The sequence below is a fragment of the Lottia gigantea genome, assembly GCF_000327385.1.
Source record: "Lottia gigantea unplaced genomic scaffold LOTGIsca_54, whole genome shotgun sequence".
In the NCBI taxonomy this organism is placed as follows: domain Eukaryota; kingdom Metazoa; phylum Mollusca; class Gastropoda; family Lottiidae; genus Lottia; species Lottia gigantea.
Window position 1 is genome coordinate 1,305,684 of NW_008709848.1, and position 20,438 is coordinate 1,326,121.

Sequence of the window (20,438 nt, forward strand, 5' to 3'; positions counted from 1 at the left end):
AGTTTGTTTGTTTTGAAATAATTTTTGATAATTATAAAGATTACCACATTAATAATAGCCCACCTGACAGCTGTAGGAGAGGTGTTAAAACTCGTTCCAAAACGATGAATTAACGAATTCTTTCGTACCTCTGTCTAATTTACCTGAAGATGTTAAAAATGTGGAAACTATCAGCATTCCGGCTGTAGATTATACTCTATTACCTTCTCACTGTTTACGTCAGATTCAAACAATTTGTTTTCGCTGAAAAAATATTGAGGATGTATACCCAATTATTTTATAACTTAAAGGAATATTGCCATGTAATGAATGAATGATGAAATGACAAAACGGATGGTCATTCAGAAACGATGTCTGAAGATATCATTTTCTAGATGTTCATACAATCAAATCAACTTACAATGGAAGATAAAAATCTATAGGTTCCTGATTAGAGTTTCTGTATGCAACCGATAATGACGCACCCAAAGGCCAAGCAAAATTCCATTGAAAATTATACTGATGTATTGGTATTGTGCATTGACAGATAAAGGGAGATAACTAGGAATTATTTTAAAGCTATTCAGACCACAGCTCTTTGATAACTATATTCACACTGTTGATCTCCATGATGTAATAACTCCATCGATAGCAACTAAAAGGTGTCTATAATATTTTCACCTTGTGATTTGATTTCATCTAATGCTAAATAAAATCTGGCGATTTAGCTCATGGACAAATCAACATTTGTCCGATTTGGACGTCACGTGATATTGCCGGTCATGTGACTGCAATTGCAAGGCATGTGTGGACGATTGTATTGTGCAGTGGAATTTGGTCTTTAAATTAAACCTACGATTCAACTTACAACAGGTACGCCTTGTTATATGTATGCAAATATAATGGAAATCAAATATTGCTGTATAGGAATTTCATTTCTCCATTGACTGACAGTTTCAAACTATCATAAACTGAACATTCTTTCATTACCATGTAATTGTAATGTATGTATGTATGATGTACAGTGGTGTAACCTATTTTCGTGGATATAAGGATTCAACACCGAATTTCGTCAAAGTAAAAAAAATGAAAATTTTTTTTTGTCTTAGATGTTTCCTCAGATATTCTACAAAATAATCAAAATTGGTTTATTTCGATTTTCTTTATGAATCCCTCATTTTGACCCATATTTCATGAGCAACCAACACGGCAACGGCAGCAGAATGCGTCACCTATTTTCATGTACAATGTTTGATCTATAAATAAGTCGAGAAAAACATATTGTATAGATACCGGGTGGTATAATTAACTTCTCTTAGTAGTTATCTTTAATATCAATTCATTATAACTAGTGACAATTCCTTCAAAGAACCACGATTTTAAAATAAGATACCTAGCGTAATTTATTGCTAAAAGTCACTGAAACAACATAAGAATATGGTCCACTTTGTGTTCCATAGAAATTTTCTGCTGACACGGAATCCGCTAGTTGATCACGTGGCTTCATTCGTTGGACTACATTCTAGCAGACGACACTTGGAATTCCGATTACCGCTTGGGATTATAAGGAAATTCGGCCAATAAAAAATGGTGAAGTTTGGTAATAACTGAAATCCACCATTTTGTATTTGTCAAAGTATACATTAATACATTGTACCTTGCTTGAAACTACTGGATTCATTCTACTAGCTGATATTGTACAGAAAACCCATGTTTATCAAAACAAACTAATGCGGAGATCGTGCAAGGTCGCTCATGTAAATTATTAAACATTTCCGGAAATCCACGAATAATAGGTTTCCACGAAATTAGGTTACTTGACTGTATTACTATTAGCCTGGTCAGTAGGTCTAGGCCTACGATTGAACTAATTGCTTTGCATCTAAAAGCTCTCTACTCTCTAATAAATGATAGGATGATCATAGGATGATATGCCTTTTTAGTACTAAGCCCACAAACTGCCTAGCTCTCTACTTTTAAGGCCTACCCAAAGAACATGGCATATGTTGTGGAACTAATTTTTAGTTTAATATATAGATAGAACATTAGGTAGCCCATAGCTGAACTGAAGCTCCATAGGTGTGAAGGCAAATTTAGATGTTGAGGTTCCCATTAATGCAGTCAAAGCATAAACTTATTACTTACTGGTACTCATAACCATGTTGTTATTTGGTGTCATATTCATAAGTCATAGCTTTTTGTGCAATCATTAATTCAAGTCTGGTACTGTATACTTCCAGATCCTAGTAAAATGGCTTTAAAAGGAATAAAAGTGATAGAAATGGCAGGATTGGCACCAGCTCCATTTTGTGGAATGATTTTGTCTGATTTTGGTGCCAGGGTTATAAGAGTTGATAAGGTAAACAAAGGAAGTTAATGAACTTGAACACCCACACATAAGTCAGGGTCACCAAACTATAAATTGTAGCAGAGTTTATCCTGAATTTTGAGAGAGCCCTACTGCTAAGCTCCACGTAAATTGCGTAAGACGACTTTTTCCCTTAAAAATATAACTATATTGTTTTGGTGTATGTCAGATTGCACAGAGTAGGTCTACACATTATATGCTGTAGTAAATTGTATGACATAATTGTGTTAATCACTGCATAATAACTATGAATCCAGGTACAATCTGGTGGGTTTGGAGACTATTTAAGTTGAGGGAGATTTTAATTCGAAACTTTGAGTACCTTGACACCCTCCATAATCTGACATACTTATAATGTCCCAGTGAATGTTGTCCTTGATGAATCCAGGTACATTCTGGTGGATTTGGAGATTATTTAAGCCGAGGGAAAGAGTCTATAGCCGTGGATTTAAAACAACCTAAAGGAAGAGAAATAGTCCATAAATTATGTCTATCAGCTGATGTTGTTTTAGAACCATTTAGAGCAGGTGAGAGATCGATTTTTTTTTAAGTCAAAAAAGCCAATCATTTCATAATCTTTGACATGTCTTCTGGAACTTGTGACCATAAAATGTCTGAAAAATACAACCAAATCGTCAGCTGTGATTCAGATCCATGTGAATTATAGGGTTGATTTTAAATTACTGAGAGGTTGTTATGATGCCCAGTAGACTCATGGAGGCGCATTGCTCACTAAGTGTGTGTTGAGATTTTATCCAGGAAAACAATCAAGGTCTATTTCATTGTAGGAGTAATGGAGAAGCTAGGGTTAGGACCAGATAAAATAATGAAAGAGAACAAGAGATTGATCTATGCTAGATTGACAGGGTATGGTCAGAATGGTGCCATGGCACAACGAGCTGGTCATGATATTAATTATTTAGCTACATCAGGTACTAGATTACTAATAGTGTTACCATCCTACCCACATGATCCTAGCAAGGTTTGAATAGGCTGTAAGAGAAAAAGAAAAAAGGTCCTTATTTTTAAGGATATCGACTCAATTTCCATGACTCATCTTCTACCGAATGATCCTGGGCTGAATCAAATTATATTCTGCGGAGAATAACACAAGCTTATCTGTTTACAGCTGTTTTAACTAGAATAATAAGAAAAGAAGACCAATTGATACTTGTTGATGTCGAATGAAACTCTGACCCACTTAAATTTGATAATTAGACAGCAATTTAGATTATATATATATATATATATATTGGTGCTGATAATAAGTGGAGTTTATTGTATTTTTACAGGTATATTATCCTGTTTGGGTAGAAAAGATGAATCCCCACAGGCCCCTATTAATTTATTAGCTGATTTTGCTGGGGGAGGTATGACATGTGCCATGGGTATAATATTAGCCTTGTTTGAAAGGAGTAAATCTGGACATGGTCAAATAGTGGACTGCAGTATGACGGAAGGGGCAGCATATTTAGGTAAGATATTGAACACATTCTTGTCAAAACTTGCTGATTCGTACCATATTCTCTGATAGCTATTTGATCACTAGTTAATATGTAGAATGCAGATGGTATATATTGCTATGTTGACAGTCAAACTTATAAATATTGCTTAAGACAGAACATGCAACTCTGACAATGTATACTAGTCATTCTGGATATAATTTTTCCGGCAGAAAGAACACCCAATATTTTACAAATGAGATTTGTTTCATATTGATAGAAAATGTGTTAAGGATGTCAGGTTGATGACTGGCACATTATGTTCAGTCTTGCCAAAAGTAGAATTTGTATGTATAATTGTAGGTAAATGGTTGTGGGCGTCTCGTGAAATGTTTATCTGGGGTAAAGAAAGAGGCGACAATGTATTAGATGGGGGAGCTGCCTATTATAACACCTATAAAACTAAAGACAATAAATATATGGCAGTAGGAGCTATAGAACCACAATTCTTCCATCAACTAATCCAGGGTAATTTGGTACTTTTTGTATCTGAGTGGTCCAAAAAAACATGTATTAATACCCCCTACAACATCTTACCCCTATATATAGCCTTAATTGAAAATTAGGATAGATATTGCTATTGCCCCTGTCTTTCTATCAACATATCTTGTCAGCACAATAGAAGCTTTATAAGACTTGAGTTATTGACCATTACCTTTTGAAATCAGCTATTTAACTCAAAAGGGGTTTGCATTCATGAGATCTTAGGCAAGGTCAAAGATTTCTTTACTTTTGCTGTTAGTGTGTGTTGTATTGCTAGTAATTTTTCTTTCAGTTTCTTTACAGTCTGAATGTGTATTTTGTACAAGACATGGATGGGCTTCATCACAAGTGTTGAATTACTTTATCTTTTAGGTTTAGGTTTAAATACTAATGAAGTGAATCAATTCGGTGACCAAGTGAAACTAAAAGAACAGTTTACTTCAATATTCGCCTCGAAAACACAAGATGAGTGGACGAAAATATTTGAGAATACTGATGCTTGCTGTACACCAATTTTAACAAAAGATGAAGCCCCATTACATCCACATAATAAAGAAAACAAGACATTCCTTAGTAATTCTGATAAAAAATGGGAACCAGGACCGGCACCGAAACTATCTAGAACACCAGGAAACAATAAGTTATTACCAAATGTAATAGGTGGTTTCAACACTGTAGAAATTCTGAAAGAACTGGGATATACTTCTCCTGTTATTGAGGGCTTAATTGAGAAACAGACTGTGGAACAATGTCAGGAAAGTTCTAAATTATGAAAATGATTCCACACATGATTTTGGTAAACAAGGGCATTCCTGAAAGAGTTTAGCTTCCACAGCAATTGTTGTATTCCTTTTTTGCATTTTAAATATTCGCGGTTATATTTCAATCACAAAATAACAATCTGGTTAACATGCAAATCTGACTGTTTTCAGTTTAATTTAAAGGTGACTTTCCTTGCCATCCATGATCTTATGAAATTGTTATGCATCTCTTGTTCTGGGTCATTTGAAATTCAACCAATCAAATTCTCTTTTCAATAAAAGACTACATGACTACATGAAATTTCTGTGATATTCATTATTATACTGTTGACTCGTTTAACAATATTTTTAAATGGTTAACAAAAATTAATACAACTTTTGATGCTATTAAAAATAGCAGAGAACTTTATTTTAGAAGAATCAAATCAGATCATGGATGAGAAGAGAAGTAAACTGCTGAAAAACATGAAACTAAACATCCAGATCAGTATTATCATCAGATAGACTTAATGGTTCAAGGGCATTGATTCTGCTTATAATTATATGGGAGTGATTTTTATGTTATTATTCTAGTTTTAACATTTTTGAGGTAAGCCTATTAGGCTGGGGTGAATATTGAATTGTATGGTAGCTTACTAAGTTAATTGTGTGAAGGTCTAGTCCTTAAAAATAATTTTGCTACAACTTACTACTAAAAGTTCCAAAATGGCATTTATTAAGGAAAGAAACCCGAGTCAAAAATTATTATAATATTTCAATGAAAGTGGCAAGTGCCTTATTTATATTTTTTCTTGTTATATGATTATTATACCTGAATAAAAATATACTTTCTTAGAGTGTTTGTATAGAATTATACGTCTTCTAAAAGATGATGTGATGTTGGTTCAAAGTTCACGTGATATTTAGAGTTGGCTATTATGACTTACCACCTAGGTCATACCAAAAGATCACATACCAACCTTTGAAGCATTGCACCCAATTATAAAAATTCAAGGAATCTGGACTCGCTTCCATTCTTTGATAATCACCAAAATACTATAGTGCAAATACTCTTAGAATGTCTCAAGTGTAATGAAAAGTAGGTAAACCTTTTACACTTCATTCAATATTGCTATCATTGTTTCCAGAAATGAAATGAATTGAGTTTTATGTCCTACTATTCTGCACCATGTGGACATCATTGTTTCCAGTCAAAGAAAATATATAAAGCTATTTAAACAAAATTTATTATTCTTCCTCCTAATAACAAAAAAAGATGTAGTCAGTCAAGGTACATCCAGACCAATTCAGAACATTAACATAAGCAGTTAGAATTAGAGTTTGATTTGAAAATAATAGAATTTGAAAGTAGGTCGATTACAACCATTAAAAACAAGAGTACAGTACCAAGTAAAACCAAGTCTAAGACTGAATTCTATCAAAACTGAGAAATGTGGGCATTATTTTGTACTCTTAAACAGGAGACACTATATTTTTGCAAAGAAAATCCATAAGGGACTACCATTGAAAATAAATATCACTAACAATACTGACTATTGCACCTATCCTGAGTTAATATAATGTCTACAAGAATATATCATTAAAGGGATTGTAAAAAGGTTTTCTAAAATTGTGCTTCAGAGACACTGATAGCATCAATTTGCACCTTTGCAATTATCAGTCAGATAATATGCTTTATCACATGACCCTTCGCGAATTGTGACCTACACGATACACATAAAAAATTTAGAAAAACCTCTTTACAATCCTAAGTACATCATACCAATCACTAATATTAAGGGCACTGTAACCATTAATCAATAACAAGATGTTTGGCTGTAGTTGTAGTTGTAGTTGACCAGAGTTAACACTGGGTTGACTCCAGGAAGCACAGACCATGGTATGGCAAATCAAAAGTCAAACGCGTAAGAAAAATAAAAAAAATAAAAACATAGTTCAAAAGCAACAAGTTGTTACAGGCCTCTAGATGGGCAGAATGACTGATGATGTTACATTGCATAAAGAAACATTAATAATTCACTTCATTCTCTATCAGCTAACATTAGTCATTGAATCAGTAATTAAAATCTGCTAAGGCCAGATAAGGTAACAATAATTAATTTAATTCAATATTAACTTTTAGTACTGTAATTGTCTAAAATTCAAGAAAATCAATGACAGATTTTTAAGTTAAATTATTAATTGTAGGCCTTGAAGTAATATATATATTATATATGTATCAAACATTCAGTAATAAAAAGAATTCACAGCCATTTAAGAAGAAAAAAACACAATAAGAAGACACATAATTAAAGTGGTATCATTATAAATATCTACTACACTCCTAGCTGAATTTATAATCCATAAACTGGTATATTATTTGGCTATATGTAAAAAAAATTTGAAGTTCAAGTAAAGTCATGCATAGATGAAAAACATTGCTGCAGATTTATGAACAAAAAGAAAATGGCAAAAATATGAGAAGAAAGGCACCAATAGTTAAAATACAGGAAATTAAAAACGTGAAAATTGAGTAAAATTTAATATCTTAACAAATAATGACAATACTGTCTTATAACAAATAATTAAACTTTCAACTTGGCCTTCAAGCTACTAATGAGGTGCTTTTTTCAAATTTATCCCATTGAAAAATAGTCCATAAATTATCATTTGTCAACATGATTAGATGAAATATGGACTAAATTTATTTCTTAATTGAAAGTAAAGTATTCTTGAACTTCTATCTGACATAACTTGGAATCAATGGAAATAATTCATGTATTAATTCCTTTTGGAACCTAAACCACTTTTGCATGTAATAAGTACATCACTAATAAACAACATAATCATAACATAATCATGTGGTATTTTCAATAAAAAACATGATTCAAAAGAATAGATTTTTTTTATAAAAATTGATAATAGATAACTTATGTAGTTTATATCACAAAGGGACATGTTACACACAAATATATTAGTTTAGAATACATATTGTTTCAAAATCACAAAAAAATTGGGTTTTTTAAATTGATAATATAAGTTACAATATTTATATCACGTTGGGACAAGTTACACACTAGATGTATTGGTTTACATAAATAATGAGAATATATAATGATACAAAATGACACATCACTCTACTTCTAGGGTTTTCAACCTTTTTCTTTCTATTGCACCTTCAAGATCTTTGATCGATACCCCTCCATTCCCCAATAAAACATTACTATTACCCCTTTTCCCCTGACTGAGGAACGACTAAAATTATATTTGTCAAAATAATTTATGCTAGACGACAAAGTGCCTTATTACCCCTGAGAAATTTCCAAATAACCCCATCTGGGATAATAACCTCCAGGTTGAAAACCCCTGTTTTACTTACAAATGTTTTTCCATTAAGAAACTTTAATTAATATCTTTCAGGTTTTTCATTCCTGACTAATAAATTGGTATTGTTTCAGCTATCCATGGAACTTTTATTTCTATCCAAAAACGTCAAAATAGAAAAATACTTTCACATAAGAAAATTTGAGATCAATGGCCACACAGAAAATAATTTGAAATTTTGAATTTAGAAATCATGGAATGAGGTAAATTCTTTTCAAAATTGACTATTTTTGATTTTAGCTAAAATACAGTGAACTATTTCGATGTCTTTCTCCTTTAAGCACTATTAGATTTTCAAGTGAAAAAATGGTATAAAAAATGCATCTGTCCTTACTAAAAAACAATGCCTTAAAAAATCTTTAAAAAAGATAAAGGTATGAATAAATAACAAGAAACAATATAAAAAGTTGTATATTACAGAGATTCAGCAGTCGGAATTAAGAGAATGTGTTGAAGCATCACCAGATACCTGAGGCTGACTTGTATTTTGAGCAGTTGGGGATTGAGCAAGAGATCTTTTAGGGCTACCAATATCTACTTCATAATCTCCAATTTCCATTTCTTGTTCCTTTGGTGGGATAGCCAGTTCTCTACCAGGACAACATTGTGGGAAATATAAGGTCCACAAATACACTAGGATACATGTCCAGCTTGATGCCATCTTGACCCATACAGCTGACCAATTCAGTCCAAACTTATTAATATCACTCTCCTCAGGCCTGACAGTGAATAAAACACAGATGCTTTGATACATTGACAATTTGGTGATGGAAGTGTGCTTATCATTAATAAAGACTTAGAAACCCTAATGTTTTTATCAATGCAGTTCAATTAACAAATAAGTAAAAACAGTAAAGCAATAACTCTGATATTTAACAAATATCTTATGATCAGAATTTTATAGGAGCTATTTGTGAGTTCACATTTCAGAATTAAAACTTCTCCACACAAGTTTTCCTATAACATTGTGTCTTGCTTTGAACATTTTGCTATCTAACAGCAGGGCTAATATACAAATATATTTTTAAGAAAAATCAATCCAGATACTAACCGATACCAATTAGTTAGCTGCATCATAATATACAGACCAGCCAGAAAAAATACCAGGTGAAAAAACCAGTAATGATATACTAATCCTTCTACTTCATTATGATTCACCTTTTGACCTCCTAATTCTGATGGATTATCTCCTAAAAATGGGACAAAACAAACTAAATAAAAATCTTCCTTAGTATTCATTAATTAAGATGAGCAACCTCACAATAAGAATTCAGAGACAATTTAACAGGACAGGGATGTCGATTTAGCTATTTGCTGAACACAGAACTTGACACATCCTGCACCAAAAATATTTTTAAGAAATCAGACAGGATCAAAACAATGAAGATTACAAAAATTCTAAAACTTACTATTCTGAATGACACAGCAACAACATGCCTTCATTTTCTACAATTCAATTTAATAAAAAATATCAGCAATATGCAGATATGATAATCACTTATAACCAGATGATTCAACTGAGCATTACAGTGCAGGTATTCAAATTTAATATGTACATTATTTCACCTATTCCACAACTTTACTTAGACCTACATGTACAATATTTCTTCAAAATAAACTAAAATATTGATCTTATTAATTTAAACTTACCACAGCATGCCTGACACCAAACCTATGTTCTTGATGAGATGTCTTTATGCTGTAACAAAAAAATATCATAATAACTTTACTTAATAAAATAATAATCTTACTAAATAAAATAATAACTTTACTAACTAATATAATAATTTTACTTAATAAAATGATAACTTTACTAATATAATAATTTTACTTAATAAAATAATCACTTTACTTCATGAAATAATAACTTTTATAACTTTACTTCATGAAATAATAACTTGACTTTAAAATAATAACATAACTTAATGAAATAATAACTGAACTCAATAAAATAATAACTGAACTCAATAAAATAACAACATAACTCAATAAAATAATAACTTAACTCAATAAAATAATAACTTTACTTCATAAATAATATCTTTACTTCATAAAATAATAACTTTACTTCATAATTTAATAACTTTACTTCATGAAATAATAACTTTACTTCATGAAAAAATAATTTTACAAAATAAAAGGAACAAAATAATAACTTTACTTAATCAATTTACTGAATTGTTCTCAGTGACACCATGCTCGAAACCCAATGAGACACAATGGAGCTCAAAATTCATTGAAAGAAAACAGTCTGCCAACCTTGAGTACACTGCCATTACTAACATAATAAAAAGACCAGCATAGGCAGAAATGAGATCAGCTTCAGGAAATTGGGAATTAGGTCGACAAATATGTAATGTGGTGTTGGTTGGCATCTCGGAAAACTTTTGACCCACATTGGATACAAAACCAATTTTTGGCGGTGCTGTATTTTCTCTTGTTTTATCAACCTGTGCTGCCATAATTGCAATGGATTCGATTATAGATACTGAAAATAGAACAAAAAAGGGTAGACATATAGTCAAATTTGGTTGAAAGCACAGTAAACTTACATGTAGATTGAATGCAATTGAGAACTGCAGTTGTAGTGTGTTCTTGTCTGGAGGTCCAGGATTGTGTAGACATTTGGATAATGCAACCCAGCATCCACCTGTCATTAATGCAGGTGAGAACTGCTGGCAAAAAAACTAGTGTTTGGACATGACAATAAACCTCTTTGCCTATATGATTATAATCCTGATCAAAGTTGTACTCTAGAAGTATTTTAGAAGACTCTCACTTTCTTCTGGTGGTTCACTAGACACTGCTGACCATGTCAAATAAACAACATATAAACATATCACTGAGGCCTGTAATATACCAGCATTGGCATTGCCTGAAATGGAAACAACATTATCAAATACATCAAGGATCAGTTCACTAACAACACTAGAAAACTGGAAATGCAAGTGTCTTTAAGATATAAATTGCTTGCAATCAAATATTCAAGTTGATCAGTGTATATTCAATTGTTTCAGACATTAAAAATTATTACAGGCTTTGCTTCATTGCGCTATCCATGAAAGACAGTAACCTGTCAGAGCAATTTAACAAATATATTATGAACTAATATGTGTTTGAAGCAGTGAATATTGCAAAAAACACATGAGATGATGGTCTTAAGACAGAAATTTCTAAGAAAAAAAAATGAGATAACTTACGATTTGCTGTACATGGTAACATTGTCATGAAAGTAATAAATACACACAGACCAGAGTTAACAGCTAGAAAGATCTTATTGGTAGTACAATCCTCAAAGGCATAGAAGAGAAAGAGACAAACCATACCACCAATAGCTAGCATTATAAACAAGCCAGCACAGAACAATGTACCTTCAAAACATAGGGGGAATTTAGTTCTTAGTTCTTAAACAGTCTGGATAGCAAAAGACTAACATATTGTGCTGTCTGCGTAAAGCCTTAAGATGCAGGAAAAGCCCTTGTTTAATAATCTGAATACACTTGTCCTATGTTCACTGAAATTTCTTAGTGAAAGTGAGAGGAGTACTTGAGTCCGAAACATTTAAGAAAATTAAGATGGAGAATGTAAAGCATAGCTATAATCATATTGTATTAAAATCCCTGTAAAACCAGTCTAAAGTTGTCACTTCTATACCTACCAACATATCCACAAGTACTTCTGTATTTTCCTTTTCTGTTCACCCTGTGGATTGAAAGAGCAGAAGTTTTACATCTTATTATTCTGCATCTTTTAAACAGAAGAGCCAAACATTGAAATTTTCCATGATAGGAGATATACATGTATGGTAATTTTAATACTTATGCTTTACTGACATCAAAAGACATATTTTTATGGGACCCAACAGAAGAAAAAAAGGTCATATTTTACAGTTGGTAAGAAAAAAAAAATCATTTTTTACATCTTATTATTCTGCATCTTTTAAACAGAAGAGCCAAACATTGAAATTTTCCATGATAGGAGATATACATGTATGGTAATTTTAATACTTATGCTTTACTGACATCAAAAGACATATTTTTATGGGACCCAACAGAAGAAAAAAAGGTCATATTTTACAGTTGGTAAGAAAAAAAAAATCATTTTTGTTTTGTTAGGAATAAGAAAATTCTGTGATAGTCAAACATACCATTTTGCATTCCATGTATGAGTGAAATCCACCAATAGAATTAACTGTAGCAAAATAAATATAAAACCACCAACCATTCCCAGATACATTAAATCTACAATATACCAGACAAAATCAAAACAGCACTATATATATATGGCAGTGTACAATGCATTATTCCAAAAAATATCATTAACTCAAACCAACAGTACACAGTTTTGAATGATGTGGACAATTAAATTCTCTAATAAACTTAAAAACTTACAAATATTATAAGCAGGAGGTATGAAAAATGCCCCAGTACATAGACAGCATAGAAATACAAATTTAAAAAACCAATATCTACAATATGAGAAAGAAACATTTGACTTGTTTGTTTCATTTGATTTATCAGATTATACCAAAACAAGATTTTTTGAATGAATAAATTTATTTTAAGGACTATAAAAACACAATCATAGTTTATATATAAACATTTATTAACTTTTACCTTATTTGTTACCATTAATACAACAGAATTCTATGTAAATGCAATTTTTAGTTGCAGTGAACATCCACATCCACATTCTATTTCCAATTACAATGTACTCTTTCTTAATTACGCATGGTTTATAGCATACAATGAGTGTCTCAGTTTATTGTCCCATCATCTGAACAATTAAACATTTTTTACATATCTGCCCAGAAAACATCCGTCACTGACAGAGGGAACTCAGTTTTTTAATACTGGCATTTTCTCTATACTTACCCATTTTGGACAGAAGCTCTCCAATGATTGCTATTAGGTACACATGGTGTTAATATCATTAATATAAAGTGGAAGACAATAATACCCAAACCAACACGATAGACAGCTTTATATCCTATCAATTTAGAACAGTTCTCACCAGCTGATATCATTGTACATGTCTCATTCAGTCCCTACAATATACAAATCAGAAATTAAAAATATTTGCAGCATTCAAAAATTCATTGCAAGATACTTTTAGTTAACCTTTCAGATAGGGTAAGGGACTTATTTCTGTAGATTTATAGACTATAGTCTATAGTTTTTATCAATTACAGCACTTAAATTTCCCACCTTTCACAAAATTCAGGCTGCCTCTATAATGAAATAAAGCTGTAGGCTACTATGTTGACATGACATTTGATTAATGCTAAACTAAAATAAGACCATGCAGGAAAATACAATTTGATACTTCAACACTAGCATTGTAATGAAATTTGACATGACAAAGGAAATACAACTCACTGATTGTATAATAACATCATGTAATTGTGGTGATAACATTAAACATGATATACTGATGGCCACAACTAGAAACAGTGTGTACATAATTCTTGTACCAGTGGATTCATTGATAGCTGGTAATCCTTTACAACATAAACTACATGATGCTGGACCACAACAGCATGCCAGCTGAAATATATCAAGAAAGAGTTTAAAGTTTGAGATACTTCTTATCATGATAACAGATTAACTAGTTGCTTTTTTCCTTTTTTGGATGGTGAGCCTGTCCCCTCAACTTATAATAGAAATGAACATTTGTTCACTCTGAATCCAAGCATGTGATTCTAAAAGCCTATTTTCTTATTTATTTTGCTGACTGTCATTTGTCAAAATAGCTTTTAAATCCTTCTAGTAAACATATTATAATTATCTGACTAGGGCGACAGTGATGGACAGAAAATGGGTAAACAGAATCAATGTCACAACTGACCTGCTCTCTTTTTCTCTCTCAGCACGTTTTCAAGATGGAAAATTTGCGTGTTTTGGGTAGATGTTTAACCACGAGTTATTAANACACGTATTGTTACACAAAACTGATGTTTGCGTTTGAAAATTTTCAAGTAAACACAGCACCTCTTCAAATACTCGTGTTGGTGTCATAACCATATTTCCGGTGGCTGAACGTAATGTCAATTTCAGGATTACTGGTTGTTGATTCAAGGGCAAAAGGTGGCTGTAAAACGGCTGACTGTTTAAGGACAACCAATCTACAAATAATGAAAGATGCACTGGCATTGGGGTGAAATTTGCCTATACTTCAACCTGGTCAGGATACAGTGTTGTCTGACAGGGGTTTCTCCCGGTACATTTCATCGTGACACTTGTCCAATACGTTTACCACCTGAATATAGGACGCTATATAAAAGACGCGTTAGTGTTTTAGGGCTAATCCTTGGTCACACTTCATCATTAAATAAGAAAGGCTTGCTGGACTTACCAACTAATCCAGGCTTGCCTAATCATGGCTAACCGAAATGTCATATACTTATTAGTGGTATGTGTAAGTTTAACTACTGTGGTGTATTGTCAAGAGGATCTATTTGATGATACTTTCGGAGCTGATCCTGGATGTAAGGATCCTTGGTCTACAGAATGGACGAGGGATGCTGGAGATTGTACCAAAGTCCACTTCTGTGTACAAGGCAAAAAATATTGGACGATATCTTGCAATGATACAAGAGTTTGGTCGAATACTGGTCATGCTTGTGTGTTGCCTTTATCACAATGGGACGATTGTAACCAGGTTATTACCACACCAACTATCAGTAAGTAGGAAGATTGATTCTTTATTTTATTTTCTGACATGTGAACTCTCTGAAAATGTGACAAACTCAGTTTGATAGTGGAATCAAAGGTACAGGAAACAAACCCTGCATCTCTAGCCTGGTCTCTAACCGCAAACCAAACATAACTTTGCAAAATTCCTGTGCGATCTACTAATATTAGTCAAAATGATTATCCCTTTATCCTGCCTACTGAAAAATGAGATCTCTGCAACTATAAAATAAAACGACGAATCGACTGATAATAAAGGAAAAAATAAATCACACGATAACGTGCAAACAGTAGGTAAAAAGTCGATACAATTAGAGTAAATGTAGCTAGTTTGGCTAATGTCAGGACAGATGGATAAGTCGACTCGTTATCAATTTCCAACTTTACCATTGGATATTTATAGGATCGCTAATGAAGAATTGGTGTAATGTTTCCCCCCGAAACACTAGACAATAAATCATTTCTGCTTAAATATAAAGCATATCGTTCTCATGTATGTTATAGTTAAATTAAGTTTAAGACTTTATGCCTACAAGCCCGTAGCTACAGAGGCCTTAAAAAAGGATTACCCCCAAACCGGGAAAAACCCCACGAAAAAATCGAACAACCGAGCAATTCCATTACTACAACTTTACACCATGCACCATTGCCCCTCCGGATATATTACCCGCCTCTTCCAACAATCAGGTTTGTTTACGAGCCTGATTTCAATATTGATTTGGTCACATATATAACTTTCCCTATTTGTTTTCAGACGATGAACGATGTGTAGTGCCGACTGGTATGAACCCAGATCCTGATAATTGCGCCCAGTTTTTAGCTTGTGATAACCGTACAGTAGTAGCCACTATGTCGTGTCCGGAAAATACCCTCTTCTCCACCAGAAACAACACCTGTGAACTTAGTTATATGGTAGCGGATGAATGCAGGACCAGGCAGATTCCTAGTCATGTTTCAGTCAGTAAGTATGACCTGATACATCGTACCCCACTACTGGTTTTGACAGTCTTATTAATTCGAGCTAATATCACCGAGTGCTGTTGTTTCCAAATACATTATCATATAGTTTGTAACTTCCTGATCCTCTCTACTGAATTGAAGAGATAAAAATAAGCTACCTGAATCACTTTTCATTTTCATAGATATCATACAGTTTCTAACTTCCTGTTTTACAACAGTCAGTCAACGTAATTTAAGACTTGATATCCGAATCATTTTCAAAATGAAAATCAGAGGTTTTTGTTTTTTGGCAAATAATGGCTACTAAACTGAGCCACATCTCTCAATAAGAAAAGCGTTTTTTTTACTCAGAGAAATATGTCTTTTTAGATTTCGATGCTATCATGACTTAAAAAACAGTTTGCTTACCAGTATTTGAACCTAAAAGTTATTTTAAAGCAAGTGATAGGTAAAACAGGTCACGGGCGATTCCGCATTCTTCCAGATTAAACCACAATGTTACTAAATAACAGTCAGAATTGTATGAATAGATAATTATATAGGCCTAGGATTATCTGACTTTTGGTTATTTAAACAAAGTTGTTTATACCAAATGTTTAAGAAATAAATTTTCGCGATAAATTTTAATCATATTTTTTTTGGCGTCCAAGATCTTAGAGCCACATAGTGATCTAAATATAATTACGCATAACAATTTTTAGCTCAACATCAGATATTCATACTACTTGAATAATGGAAATTCGACGCAGAGTTCGTGAAAAATCAAATAAAACATCCCATGCAGGCATCAACATAACGACATAACATAGGTACTAATATACGCCCTTCGGCCTTGAATCTCATGCTCTCAGTTCTTGTTCGTTTTTCTTGTATTTTGGTTAATCCAATGATTTTATTTTTTAGCCACTGCAAGTCCTATCATCGATAAACCATGCGAAGGAACCAAAAATGGTGACGTATCAGATCCCAGGAATTGTGCCAGATTTTACAAGTGTAATTATGGTCGAGTGGTGGCCAGGGTCAAATGTCCCAGTAACAGCCATTTTAATGATATTGAACATAAATGTGATTGGAGAGCTAACGTAGAATGTGGAAGTCGTCCTAAATAAACTTCCACTACAACACAAACCATCTGTACCTGCAACAGTATTATCCATAGAACGTCAATATCCAAGAAACGTAGCATTTCTGGATTTATCGCTTCACAAGAAAAGAACTCATTTTCTCATAGAATTTCTGAAAACATAAACATTTTATAGAAAACTTCGGCAACGACCAAAACCCCAAAACTTTGAAATTTTGTAAAATTCATATATTTGAAAATATTTGATGGGTTTTATGCTTTATTTCAGTATTAAATTTGTGTTTTAAAATGGTTTTTTTTCTGACCATTGAAGTCCGTCATCTTTCCTTTGTTTTCTTTGTAAATATTATTTGTAAAATTGCTCATGTTTTGTTCAGTATCTAGACGTGTGTTCATTTTGTAAGTTTTGTTACAAGTGAATAAAATATTTCATTTATATAACAATTCTTCTTCCACTTCTAAAAGGATAGACATCTATTTTAGTTGATGAAGCAACACCACTCATTCTGTTACTAGAAAAACAGACGATCAACAAGACATAACTTCAGCACAAGATGGTATCTATGTATCTAAATCTTTTTCTGATCATCATTAAAGGCAACAATAATAGCCCATCGGTAGGTCACGAAAGGTGTTTCCCCAAGTCGAGGCTGGGGGATTGGGAGCTACCAAAGGCCAGATGGCCTCTGAGCATTTATAGAGGTTAATTGTCACTTCGAAGATATAATACATTTTGTAGGCAATAATACTTTACTAAAATAAAAATTTACGAGGGAGCACGACGTTTGAAGTCTTATACTGAAAATTGACAAGAAAGTGGAAAAAAATGGTAACGACCTTGGCTTTAAATGAACATACAACCGCAAAATCGTCCACATACATCGACAAATAGAATAAGAAAGCTCCTTCTCACGTGTGTAATGAGAAAACTTTATTATCAATTTAACCAATAATGGAAGGATCTTTTGACACTGATCTCCATCCTTTACGCAGCATATCTCTGAGAGTTGTCACAATTTGGGCGTTTTCTGGTCGCGCGACGATGTTGTTGTTTTCCTCCTTGTCGTTGACATGGTCGTACAGCTCGCTACCATAGGAATGGGTAAAATCCGGTTTCTTTGTCCGAGAATCAAATGCAGGCCATTCTGTGTATCGATATCGGTCTGTTCTGATGCTATAACCCATAGCCCTGTGACGAAAGGTTTGGGAAAATGCGGCCTGTTTAATTTGAGATAGTGGATGATGAATAAGAGGAACCATACTCGTTCCTTCAGTACACGTATCCAGATGAGAATGTTCCGGGCAGGTGTGCAGTAACGGAAGGCCAGCCACTTCTACTAAAGTTGGAAACAGGTCTACATGTTCTACCAACTGGTTCGTCACAACGCCGTTATCCGTAAGACCGGGAACACTTATCATCATCGGAGCGTGAACCACATCCTCGAAATTTGTATCTTTAGACCACAGTCCATGTTCTCCAAGAGAAAACCCGTGATCACCGATAAATGAGATAACAGTATTGCTCTCAAGATTGAGTCGTTTAACCTCGGCCAGGATCTCACCAACTAATGAATCCATATAAGCAACGGCACAAATGTACGCCCGTCTTAATTCTCTTACAACATGATGTGGAAGTAGTGTATTGCTTTCTCCTGTTGCATGCAGGGCACTGATATCTCGATATGATCTCAATTCACGATATCTACTCCACGCTATATCGGGCATCCCATGAGGAGGAAATTCATTAGACGGAAGTTGAATGTTGTCTTCAGGAAAATATGACAGAAATTTCTCTGGAAATTCGAAAGGTAAATGTGGCTTATGAAAACCTACAGCAAGGAAGAAGGGTTTTGATCCTGATGACAAAGTCTGCAAGACTTCCTTTGCCGTTTTGGATATAACTTCGTCCACCAGTGGATTGTGGCTTCGTTCAGAGTCGTTTACTGCTTTCCAACTATAATCTAAATTATGTGAAGTTTGACTTGTTCCATCATGGTGATATTTGTTCCAAGATGGAGGATCGTCATTATTAGATGCTTTTCCAGGATGAAATATCTTTCCCATTCCTTCAGTTTGGTAGCCATGTTCTTTGAAATACTGCGGCATGGTAGTAAAGTTGTTTCCTATTGTCCGGAAGTACGTTTGAAGGTCGTAAACTTGAGTTGTATCTGGTCGCCTTCCGGTCAAGAATGAAGTTCTACTGGGAGAGCATAAGGCGTATTGGACATAAGCTCTTTGAAAAAGAATACTTTTCTTAGCTAACTGATCTAAATTGGGTGTATGTGATTGACCCAAATGATATCCCAGGCCTTGATAAACATCTAAATTTGGTCGTAGATCATCGGCAATAAGAAAGAGAACATTTTTCATTGCTCCAAAAACTGAGTTAGAACACATGAATAACACACACCACAGGAGTAACGTCATGGTGTTTTTTGAATTGCGTGTGGGGTGTGGCTTAATGAACCTTATATTTTTGTTTTGACGAGATAAGAACTGTGAATTAACACCAGGCAGCCGAATTACAGATATAAACGATCATATTATATGTTATGCGACAGACAGAAACCATTTTTTTCTATTATTGTGATAATCTTAAGCCTCATTTCAATAATAGCGTATGTATTAGAGCGGCAGGTCATTTTTTAGGGGAATCGTGCAAATACGGATACAAAAATCAAGGTTGGCCAACATGACTCATATCTGTCATATTGGTCAATTAAAAATTCTAATTGGTGGCAAGTTTTCAAGATAGATGTTAAATTAGAAGTTCCCATTTGCATGATGTAGGTGTGGTTTCCTCTGTTTTTTTTTAAGCCTGCTTATGTTGATTATCCAGTTTTAAGAGTATGCCAACACTAATTTTAACCCTGGACGAAATCGAGTTAGAATTGACTGGCTTTTAGGGAGATAAGTTGGATTAATACTAAAAAATTTACAAAGGATGCAACTCAGAACATTGTTTTTTACAAAATACATAAATCAATGTCATCAGATTCATTACATTTAGCACGCGTAATTTTTAAAACCTGGGTGACCTAGCCTCAACGTCTGGTTCGTCCTATCTTGAAGTGTCATCATCAATCTAGAGAGACTTTAACAGGGAAAATCAACAACGCGTGTCTTAACCAGTTATTTGGAATAGTAAATGATTTATTAGATGTTCGTTATTTGTTTTGACGAAGATACCAAAACTCTAATCAACATGTTTAAAAAGAAGGTGTTAACAAGTCAACAGAAATTCTG

General features: G+C 33.4%; 4 protein-coding genes across 4 annotated transcripts; 2 read left to right on the forward strand and 2 right to left on the reverse strand.

Moving 5' to 3' along the window:
• Window positions 1-778: 778 nt before the first annotated feature.
• On the forward strand, window positions 779-5,926 carry LOTGIDRAFT_193764 (hypothetical protein). Its single transcript, XM_009062948.1, has 7 exons — window positions 779-852; window positions 2,220-2,338; window positions 2,736-2,874; window positions 3,136-3,279; window positions 3,640-3,822; window positions 4,153-4,317; window positions 4,705-5,926. Exons 2-7 carry the CDS (start codon window positions 2,231-2,233, stop codon window positions 5,103-5,105), a joined length of 1,140 nt encoding a protein of 379 aa, XP_009061196.1. The 5' UTR covers window positions 779-852; window positions 2,220-2,230; the 3' UTR covers window positions 5,106-5,926.
• Window positions 5,927-8,880: 2,954 nt separating this feature from the next.
• Window positions 8,881-14,479, reverse strand: LOTGIDRAFT_165915 (hypothetical protein; the record flags this gene model as incomplete). Its single annotated transcript, XM_009062949.1, has 13 exons — window positions 8,881-9,175; window positions 9,508-9,646; window positions 9,866-9,902; window positions 10,107-10,155; window positions 10,716-10,944; window positions 11,236-11,331; window positions 11,657-11,827; window positions 12,115-12,158; window positions 12,604-12,697; window positions 12,848-12,924; window positions 13,331-13,503; window positions 13,835-14,002; window positions 14,447-14,479. 13 exons carry the CDS (start codon window positions 14,477-14,479, stop codon window positions 8,881-8,883), a joined length of 1,605 nt encoding a protein of 534 aa, XP_009061197.1.
• A 293-nt stretch (window positions 14,480-14,772) lies between these two features.
• LOTGIDRAFT_234723 (hypothetical protein) lies at window positions 14,773-17,629 on the forward strand. Its single transcript, XM_009062950.1, has 4 exons — window positions 14,773-15,138; window positions 15,653-15,835; window positions 15,903-16,109; window positions 17,012-17,629. Exons 1-4 carry the CDS (start codon window positions 14,835-14,837, stop codon window positions 17,215-17,217), a joined length of 900 nt encoding a protein of 299 aa, XP_009061198.1. The 5' UTR covers window positions 14,773-14,834; the 3' UTR covers window positions 17,218-17,629.
• A 505-nt stretch (window positions 17,630-18,134) lies between these two features.
• On the reverse strand, window positions 18,135-19,562 carry LOTGIDRAFT_165917 (hypothetical protein; the record flags this gene model as incomplete). Its single annotated transcript, XM_009062951.1, has 1 exon — window positions 18,135-19,562. The coding sequence occupies one exon, from the start codon at window positions 19,560-19,562 to the stop codon at window positions 18,135-18,137; it is 1,428 nt and encodes a 475-aa protein (XP_009061199.1).
• Between the last annotated feature and the right edge of the window lie 876 nt (window positions 19,563-20,438).